Source organism: Drosophila biarmipes, chromosome 3L (genome assembly GCF_025231255.1).
Source record: "Drosophila biarmipes strain raj3 chromosome 3L, RU_DBia_V1.1, whole genome shotgun sequence".
Classification (NCBI taxonomy): Eukaryota; Metazoa; Arthropoda; class Insecta; order Diptera; family Drosophilidae; genus Drosophila; species Drosophila biarmipes.
In genome coordinates, this window is record NC_066613.1 from 16,407,412 (window position 1) to 16,418,437 (window position 11,026).

The 11,026-nt window shown below is 42.3% G+C and overlaps 1 protein-coding gene across 2 annotated transcripts in view; it reads right to left on the reverse strand.

The window, feature by feature from the left end:
- The window catches only part of LOC108034832 (serine/threonine-protein kinase NLK), a 68,616-nt gene extending 58,042 nt beyond the window's left edge, over positions 1–10,574 (reverse strand). For both annotated transcript variants that reach the window (XR_001768743.3, XM_017109944.3), the window contains exon 1: positions 10,391–10,574. Coding sequence is in view for 1 of the 2 variants with exons in the window: in XM_017109944.3 (XP_016965433.1) it covers positions 10,391–10,554 (164 nt within the window). In the remaining variant the exon portion in view is untranslated. The remainder of the gene's footprint in view (positions 1–10,390) is intronic.
- Between the last annotated feature and the right edge of the window lie 452 nt (positions 10,575–11,026).

Sequence of the window (11,026 nt, forward strand, 5' to 3'; positions counted from 1 at the left end):
CTCTGGTCTCCTGTCGTCGTATTCGTTTTTATTTTATTTTATATATCTTTTTTATTAATGCCAGAACCGGGATCCCCATAGTCGAGGCTCCAAAGAGGGAAAATCAATATGAAAAGGAGACAAAATGAGGACTACAACAGCCCGACACAACAAAACGAAGCCAGACAGCTGCAAAGGACATGTAGGAGCTCAGGGTCAGGTACTTGAGCAGACTGCTGCTGGTATCCTGCCATTATGCCACTGATCCTTGACGATCCGCCCGAGGTTTGCTCCCTTTGTTATCCTAGTATCCCTGTATTTTGTGCTGTCGTAATTCGAGCTCATCGTTTTTGTCCTCGCAAACGATGCGGCCCATCAAACATGCAGGATCTCTGCTTTTAAGGACCTGCCATGAAAAAATCCAAAAATAACAGAAAAATACAAAGTGCGTGTTGCACCTGCCCCGAAATGGCAGTGAAATCCGTTGGGAAATGTTCATGGATTTTGCAGGGTTTCCAAGGAGCAATGATGCATCATATAGGGTCGGATGTTGAGTAAAAATAACAAAACAGATAATCCTGCTATTACTTTTTTCGGTTCAATAAAAAACTGTAAGGCATGGAAAAGTTTAATCAGAAATTTCAATCCCTTTATTGTTGAAAACCTGGCACATGAATTTCATTTTGCTACCTAACATTGATACCATTTTTAGCCTTGTCAAACTCTACAGGACAAAGGCTCATTTTGATTTATCTTAATTGAACTCGCAGCTGAATTTTATTAAAAATTTGTAGAATTTTCGGAATAAGCAATTAAATATGAATTTGTGTATTTACTTTCAGTTCCTAAAATTTCTTACAAGGTGTCTAAAAAGTTTTGATGATGGATTACCCTCGTTTTACGCCCACATTGTAATATTTCAGTTGCTTCTGTGTGGTAAGTCTTATTGCCCCCCATTCTCTCGAGAATTATCTTTTCCACCTTTGTGCTTTCTACACTTAAAGATTTTGTGGTATATTAGATTAAACCCCTCAGATTATTTATTTTCAGCCAATGTAAGTGTTTTTTTATTAATTATTTAAAAAGGTTAATTTTAATGATAAATATATATATCAAAGTAAATATTTTATTTGCCTGGGGTATCTAACTTTTTAAAGTGCATCGCTGACGCATTGAATGGCGCCAAGGAAACGACACAAAGCTTTTGTTGAATCGGCTCTGGGATAAAAGGGGAAATTCCGGGGAAAGAGCAGAAGGCAGAGAGTAACAACCTTTTGTTGTTCATATGTTTTGCCAAGATATCAAGATCGTACATCAATAATGACAGCCTACAACAAAGCCGCCTCAAAGAGATGTGTATACAGAAGTAAATCGCAATTTTTATATTTTATTTTTCAAAATAAATCAGGTGAAGTCACCCTACAAAGAAACCTATACGGGTAATTGCACAGCAACATCTCTTCAACTGCGGCTCATTTGCCAAAGGAGATGGGTCGTATTGCTGGTTCTGCAGCAAGTGCATTAAAGAATAGGAAAATATTTCCCTGCCACAATTAACGCATCTGTCTAATTATCTGGCTGACAGTGAAATAAAGAATACCAAAAGAAAGAGGGCAGACAGACAGTGGTTCTGCACTCCGGCTTTTGGCGCCAGGCGAACCATTTTCAAATGCTCTGCTCTCGGGTAAATATTTAACAATGACGCTGCAGTGGCGCAAAGGCATTTGCGGCAATTACCGCCATAGACTTTTTCTAGAATTTTAATTGAAATGTCAAAAGCGTTTAGTGGCAAGCACACACAGCACGTTGGACCACGGCGATAGTAATGATCGCGATGAGGAGGATGGTGATGATGATGGTGGTCATGATGCAGCCAAAAAGCGGTTCCCATTCGAGAGTCGAGAGTCTAGAGTCGAGTATGCTCAGATTCGTTGGTTTGGAGCCGGCATTGCGGCAAAATCCGTCCCTGATTGTGCGGCATTATTGGGGTTGCAAAAATATGTTAAGCTGCTAGTTAGGAGCCTGGAAAATGTGTGCGATTGAGCAGCCTTGCTGCCTCGCTTATCGCAGTGCCGAAATTCACTGTACTGAAAAGGGGCTTTAAAAAAGAGATTATATTTTAAGAAGTTAACAAAAATATAAGTGTTTTTGTAAACATTATCATAATCAAAATAAACACCACACTTCAAAGCAGATCTTAAAAAGCTTTTAAGTTTCTTATCAGTTCTTCTACATTAAAAATAAACACCAACGTATAGAGCTATTTCTCCCCATTGTACAGCAGTGTAAATCGTTTGTTATTATAAAAAAATACCCAATTAAAGCTCCAAGCAATTGTTAATTAACACCTACGAAAAATGTTGTAAACACTCGGCGAGTGGTGTATACAAACTTGTGTATCAAAGGGGAAAAAGGTGGAAATCTGCATTGCAGAGACAAATCAAAGTCGGGTGGTTTTAAATAAAAACAGAGAGCGGAGGGTGGAAAATGTTGTCGAAAAGTTTGCAACAAAAGATTGCAGATAGGCAGTTTTGCATCCCGCCACCTTTGTAACGATCGCCCTTCTTCTATTCAATATTTTCAAACAGACGCTGAGAGCCCGCAGACATTTTACGGTTGAAACTTTAATAGCACAGAGAAAAATAGTTGTTTGATAATAAAAGTTTAAAATATAAATATATATAGTGATTTGTAAAACGTAATATATTATAATATTATACATATGTCTAAAAAAAAATGTAACTTTAAAGAACCTAAATTGCAAGTATGTATATTTCCAACTACTAAAGATACATTAAATTTTGAAAACATTTCTTTTCGCCTCTGCTCTTTCGGTTTGGCGTTAACCCTCATTTAGCATAAACAGAGGATGAGGCGGGGGGAATCCAGACAATGGCAGTGAGTTAACTGCTGTTGCCGCAGTTGCAGTTGCAGAAGTTGCTGTTGCAGTTGCAATTTCTGTTGCAGTTGCAGCTGCGAGCATTGCAAGTGAGCTTGCCAGCCACATTAAACGCTCGCACGATTTTCTCGTTGCGGCTGAGTGACTTGTGCCGTCGTGCCAGCAGCAAAAAGAGTTTTCCATTGTGCTAAATATGCGAGTTTTCCAAAGAGCCACCACAACAATGGGGGGAGGGTGGGAAATGGATCTTGGGGCGGGGAAAGGAGGCCCCAGCAGATCCTGTCGATCGAGAAGATGGTGTCACATAGCGCTTAATTAGCACGAAGCGAGAAGCTAGCTTCTAATTTGTTGGGAAGAGATGCTGTAGATTAAAGAGAGAGATGCTGATTACATTGGGAACCCCTTTTCTTTACCCTTATTAAAAATATAACAATAATCCACTACCATTTACCTATATATGTACATAACTTTCCTGTTGATTCCACACTTTAGTACATTCCTTTCCCTACTGTTTGTGAAACCTATTTTGACTCCTTTCCCCAAACCTAAATCACATAAATGCATAAATTTTCCAACACTTCTCGAATAGTTTTTCCATTTTGGCCCCTCGAGGCAAATAGTTTGACGCAAAACTTAATTAGTTTCCCCACCCCCCGGAGGCTCCTCTTCCAGCCCGATGGGTTTTACTTTATTTGCTGCCCCCTACCTTGCAGTATCTTCACCCGGAGTGGCTTCATTAGGTTCGGGTTCAAGTAGAGTTGACCGCCCCGGGCTGGGTCCCCTCGCACAGGCTGCCTTCCCTCCCCACGCCCCACTCTGCAGCGCAACCCATTTCAGTGCTCGGTGTGTCCAACTGTCTCGACTTGTCTATTTCAGTTTTCCAATGCACTTTACGAGCGGCTCTAAGGTAGGAGCACACCAGAACAGTTGAACTCCACTCAGTGCGGGGCAAAGTGGAGGGCGAGCGCTGGGGAAATGGGCAGGAGGAGCGTTCAACGTTCGTTCTGTTGTCCAACACACGATGATTTATTTGGCACACACGCAGCCAGAGAGGGTTAGTTAGCGGGGCGCTACCTGCTTGAGGTGGGATCTACACAGAGAGAATAGTCTGCTAACTGAATTGGAAACAAATTTCAATACTTTTTATAAACAAAAGGTTCTTTTATTATTCTACAAATACATATGTGTATTTTTCATACACCTATACCATGATGTCAACTTAATATGCCTATCATTCATTTATATAACTTTTTATGTTGGTCAATAAAACTATGATTAATACATTAGAACTTGGTTTTTACAATTGTAAGAAATCCTTGCGTTTAACAGCAATAAAGAATAGTAAAATATCCTTTAAATATAATATTTTGTACAATTTCCCGAAATTTCAAATGCCAAATTCACAACAAAAATCATGTTTCTCAGTCTGTCAATCCCAACTTAGAACCCATGGAAGCTTTTTACGTTTTGGTGGCACTTGGTTGACTATTATTTTTCATTTGGGGCGCTCGCAGGCGGTCCAAGTGAAAATTATTTCAAGATACTGGTAAAACGCAAAGGCACACGCACAGATACGGATACGGATACAACTGGCTGGGCCGCACAGCAGATACAGATACAGATACAAATACGGCACACAGACACACGCACATGCAGCAACATTATTTCTTGCGCTCCCTTTTGCCACACTTTGTTACACGATACCCAAAGCCGGGGTTATAAAGAGGTGCTGGAGGTACTAGGAGGGCCAGATAGGGCCGGGCAAGGTATAAAATAAACTTCAAAGATACATTTGCGCTTCACTTGAACCGTAGAACGCCGTTCGAGTGAACTAAGCTGGCCACAGCAAGTGAGCTGCGAACACACATGTGTATCTGTGTATCCGTGAGTGCGACTATCTGTATCTGTAGCCTCAGCAGGGCTAAAATGAAGCTGTGGACAAAATTGCGTGCGTAATTCCCTTTTGTCTGTACTCCCACTCCCACTTCTACTCTTGCCACGAATACCTATTCGTAGGACAAATGTTTCATCCGAAAAATACAGGAATAAGTGGAGGGATTTCAGTGAACTCTACCTGAAACGTAGGACCTGTTCGTGTCCTCGGGCCAGGTTGCCAAACTATCCAAAAGGAGATGAAGGATAAGGGAACCTTTATCTTCTACTGAGATTTCGATAAGAAATAGTATGAAATAAATCTTAAAATACCTATCCATTATAATATTTCCTAAATATCATCAATCAACCTATGCTAACCCTTGGAACCCCGCTAAATTGCAGAATAAATTATAATTGGACCCACCCTTAGGAATGTAATCAGCCAAAAACTAGTTCGCTTAACCCCTAAAACCCCATCCCATCAAGCACAAAACGAACCCAATTAATGTATGCAGCTCGGGAAAAACTTGATGAAAAACTCATAAACCAATTGAGCGCCCTTTTTGGCCAAATTGCAAAAAGCAATCAGGAGACGGGGAAATGCAAAGAAATCGAATCAGAGGAGAGCCAGGGATAGCTGGGAAAAACAGGATAATTATTCAAACACTTTCAAAGTCAAACATACACACATGCACTTACGGGGCAGACGTGAAAAGTGTTCCCCTAACGGAAAACGTGGAATTGAAAATGTTTTCGGGAAAACTTTGTCGTTGCAACAGACGGAAAAAACATATATGTACGCATAGAGGGATGGTTCATGATGGCGCTGATGATGGCTGAGTTTTTCGGTTCTATTCGGGATGTTGCACTCGCCCAGGGAAGCGAATCGAAACGAGAGAAAAAACATATGCGGGACCTCACGACACAGCCATATCCTGTAAATGTCTGGCTGGGCGCACATGTGTGAGTTTGCCAGACAAAATAACTGAAAAACGGGCGAAGGTTGTTCAACCAACCACCGCAGCAAAGACCAAAAACAGGATAGGGCATTTGGGGAAGGGGCAGGCGAAGCGCACAGCATTCGGCATTCAACATCAGGGCATCAAAATCGGCCGAGAGCAGCTGTTCCAAAAAGTGGATGTGGCACACACATAGCGGGCATTGTGACCGGGAATGAGGAGTATCGTAAATAAAACTATGCATGTGCACTGCTTTCGGTCCTTTTCGGTGGTTGGACGCGGCGGCCCACAGGCAAAGGTACGAACGCTCGCACCATGCGGGAACTGAACTCCCCGGCTGAGATTAGCACAGGATTTGCGACCCGATAGAAATCAGAGGGGGGGGAGCGACCAGGCAGTGGGAAAAGCCAGACGACTTTACGAAAAGTTTGGTGCTTAGAATACCCTTGAATATTTATGAGATATTAAATGCAGAGGAAGGCTTCTTTGGGCAAAGGATAGTTTATTTTACCCTGCAACCCAGCATACTTCTCGAGAGTTTATATGTGGGTTCAGGATTAGGATCTCAAAGGGTATTATAAACAAGAATAACTTAGACAATGATTTTATAATTATCAAAATATATGATAATTTTGGAAAAGCATTGTACCCAGGCGACCGTTTTATAGGCATAGCTAGATATTCTTAACAATCTGTTAATCTAGTATTGTTACGATTTCCCCCCAAAATGCCCTCTGATTAGTTTCATTAACATTGTGTCCGAAAGTAATCACAATGTACCCAGCACAGCAATAAAACATAAAGGCCATTAAAGTGTTCTAAATTGTTCTTGCCCAAATCGGTAGGTGGCCGGGGAACAGGGCAGAACAGAGCAGGCAGTGCGGGCAACTGGCCAAAACAAAGCCAAAGCCGGGCTCAGAGCCTAAAAATAACAGGAACTGGCTAAGCCCAGTCAGTTGGTGAGTTAGTGACTGAGTGAGCCTAGGCCGAAGACACGAAGACACCTTGCCAAGAGGCTGACCGGGCCAAGACGCTGGGATACCGCCAGGTTGAGGTCCAGGTCCACCGAATAGAGGCGAGCCGAGTCAAGTCGAGAAGTCCACCGGCCACAATTCGTGCAGGAAGCGGGTTTAGTCGATGCAGGCAAAAGGTTTACACTGTCTTTTCCCTACCTTCTGTCGGCTCCGTCGGACCGTCCGGCCGTCCATTGGTCCGCCGTCGTCCGCCTGCCGCACCTCCCAAAACCAGTTGCAGGTAGTTTAAAGTAAAGCCCAAAGATCTTCGCTCATTCGCTCGTCTTTTGGGATACCTTATAGCATATTTCTTATGCGACTGCTGCTGCGCAACCCGAGTCGCATCCGCACATACATACCTACGGTTCGGATGCGAACATATAGCTACATACTGCTCTCCATACATATAGCCATATAGTTTGCTGTCGCTTCTTGACTCTTTCGAGTCGACGGTTGCATTGGGGAAATTTCGTAGAACTTTGCCTAGGATTAATTGGTTAAATGTTTGTTGTTCTTATTTTTTCGTTTGCCTCGTTCTTTTCCATCTCTAGAGTGCCATTTCTGGGAATCAAATTATAAATTGAGTAATCTAGACCCTAAGCATCGATTTCGGTTTTTATTAGAACCACTTCAAGAGCGTGTGCTTGGGGAGGGGCAGGCAGTTAAAATCAAAGGGGGTTACATTAATTGCCGAGATTTCTGATATTTTTTAACTTTTCCCGAAAGGGAAGAAAAGATTTCCCTGAGAAACTGCAGAAACTATTGTCACACATCGCTGCAACACCTTGACTAATCAAACATTTCTCCAAGAAACGTGGCCAACTAATGTTGCCCAAAACTTTTATAAGCGGATTTGGACAAAGTTTCCATTTTCACTTGGCCACGTTGCCGAAGTTCACTCAAAACAAGAACTACTTAACGACTTGGGCCGCCTTTTTGAGTTGTCGGCGCACTTCCTTCCGCACCTGAAAAACCACGCTTCACCTGCTCTCGGGCACCACCTTTAACTAAGAACCCGTAAACAAAAAAAATAGAGGAAAGACAAAAAAACATTGCCTAGCCTAGGCTGACCGGCTGCATCTAACGAGTTCGACATTTGGCACTTGAATTTAACGCTTGATTGCATTCCAGCCCAAGTTTCAGTCTCCCTCCATTCACTGCCCATTCGCAGGACAGGATCTGTATGTAGGGAGTCCAACTTCCATAACTTCAACTTCATAAGTCGAAGTTTTAAGACACAAAAATGCTGTTCCCTTAACTAACTTACTTCAAACAATCTAGTTTTGATTACCTGCACTGGGTTAGATGTAAACGTGAATTTTAGAAAAGCAAATATATTTATCTTAAATAAGGGAATGTCTAAAATGCGAAAACGAAGCACTTTATTGAAGTTTAATAAAATCCATCAAAATCGTTTTAGAAAAGCAAGTATTTTGATCTTGTATTATGGAACCCCTTTAATACGATACTAAAGCACTTATTTATCATAAAAATCATTGGAAAATTATCACTTTAAATTTTAGAAAAGCATATATATTTTTACCTTAAATTAGGGAACCTCTTAACTACGATACCAAAGCACTTGATTGAATATTATAATAAAAACCATATAAATCCTCAAAATATTAGATGATAGTTTTAGTAGTTGCATTTTAGAAAAGCAAATACTTTGATCTTGTACTATGGATACGATAATGAAACACTTTACAGTTCATCATAAAAATCATTGAAAATTATCACTTACTTATAGGCACAGCTCAAATAGTTCTAACTAACAACTGATGATGATTGCTTGGCAAAGCCAATCCCAGCGTCAACGACTTCATTCTGCGGGCTCCACTTTCAGTTCAGCCAAAGGGAATCATCGGGGGTTTGGGTCGCTTCAAAGGGAGGGCATCGAGGGATACACTTGAGCCTCTTCTTGGGCCTCTCCTAGCTCCATGGAGTTCGAGTTTGCCTTTCCGCGCTTTGTGTGTTTCTGTGGGCTCCTCCACTTGTGGCTCGTCTTCGGACTTCCACTTCCACTTCCTTGTGCCCAAGCCATCGGGGGCCCCCTTGTGTGCCAGTTTTTCACTGGCTTCCCTGCGAACGAGCCGAGCACTCCCCCACCACCACTCCTCGAAAAACCCGCCCGATAAACTGGCCTCACTTTGCGTTTTGATTATAGCCGGAAATGCCGTTTTACACGTGAATGAAATTTGTAAATGCAGCGTTGCCAAACTTCTGGCTACACTACAAATAAATTGATTGGAATTCGGGTTAAATGATAAATTGGTGGAATTTATCTCTGGGCTTTTGTTCAAATAGTAAAATATAATTTAGAGGATACAATCTTTATCCCATATTTTGGTTTTAATGGTATGTGACAGGTATAAAATAAATAAAAACACTTTAATTTTTAGACGGGTGGGAACTTGATTGTTTTTCAACTTTCATGCCTGTCACATTTAATTTCAACTGCAAAGGGGATATACAACCAAAATTTGCCAATCCATTTACGATACTTTGCTTTTCCAGTAGGCAACGAGGAAAACAAACAAACATTTTAAGCTAGTCCCGTGTTTAGGCAACAATTAATGTAAAATTTTGCACAGAAATGTAAATCAAAGGAGTCAAGGGGATAGAAAAATATCAGAGAGAGCCCGGACAAATAGAAAGGGCCAGGTCAGAAGGGGGAATACCAAAACACGGCGCTTAGGGTAAGAAATATATTATAGGAAAAATCCACCCTCGGGGGGCCAACAGCGCTGAGAACTGCACAAAGGCACAGCACAAAACCATGAAGGACAGCTCGGCTCGGGCCCGGCACTGAGGCTCTGAATCGAAATGGGTACGAGGATGTTGACGTTGTGCCTGCTGCACAAAACAACATCAACGGCAACGGCAGCACAATCAAAAGGGTTACAGAATCAAAGGCCTAAACAGAAGGTTGCTGAACCCACGGCGAGACCGTGACAAAAAGACCGTCGCATGGCAAGGCGGGCAGGGATCTCGAAAAGGCACCGATGCTGTAAATACCCTTGCCGGCAGATTGTTTATAGAACAGAAAATAAGCCAGCTATGTAAAAGAAACACAATTGTTAGTCCCAACATGTAATTGAGTAATTTGATTATTTGCACTTTCCTGCCAAGGAATCAAACTGGTTTTCCCAACAAAGATTTATCACACTTTTAATCAATTTCAGCAGGATTTGGAAGTTATGTCAAAAAAAAATAGACTGTGTTTTTTAAAAGATAAACTGCTTTGGAGTTATGTTTGTTATAGAGAATGAATTCTACAAAATATGTTTGTAATATCTTCTCCTTTTTATAAGACTGTTGTTTTATTATAATTAAAATAGTTGTTAATATAAAAGACATATTTTGTCTGATAAACAAAAATATGTTTTTAGTCCTAATCTTATTTGAATTCTAGGAAATCTTAGAACTTGAAGTAATATAAGGACACATGTTCTGGGCACCAAAGTAGTACATCCTACAATCCTCTACGTACTGTGTCTGGTCTTAAGTTACTTAGTTCTGTATAATCCGATATCCCATTTCAGCGGGAAGTCTTCAGACTACCACCCAAAACAACCCGAAAAATCACCATAAAATTGCTCTACACCATAGCAACACCCTGTGCCGATAATCTGAAATGAATACAACCAATGGATGGTACTTACCAGACAACTCCGAATGCTCCATAGCCGATGGGACGGTCCGGCTGGACGTCCTGGGGCACGGCTGGCGGCTGATAGTAGGGAGCCGCGGCGGCCAAGATTGCGCTGGCGCCTTGTGGCGCACCACCGGCAGCACCACCCTGTACCAGTGACATCGAAACGCTCATCGAGGGACTACGCGGCGGGCTTTCCAAATAGTTCGAGCAGCTGCACCACCCGGTTCTGGTATTTCTCGACGCTGGGGCTCAGTGGATGTGGTTCAATCGGGCTGTGGATGTGGATGTGGATGCGGATGTGGCGGTGGCTGTGGCTGTGGCCGCGGCTAGTCCTCGTCTTCGCGGTGGTGGTGGCTTGGACTGTGTTTGGGACTCGGACTGTGGTTCTGGTTCTGGTTCCCGAAGTGGTGACGGCTGTGGTGGTGGCTGAGGAGGCTGGGGAGGCGGCGGTGGTGGTGGTGGTGGTGGTGGCGTTGGTTGTGGTGCTTGATTTGATGTGGGAGAAATGGTGTTGATTGCTCAATGGATGCCGCTGGGCCACTGATGGCCGCCATTCAATTGTTGGCCATTTGTTGCTGTTTGGCGTGCTGCTATTCAACGCAATTACTTTCGTTCGCGTCGCTTATTACACTTCTTACTTATT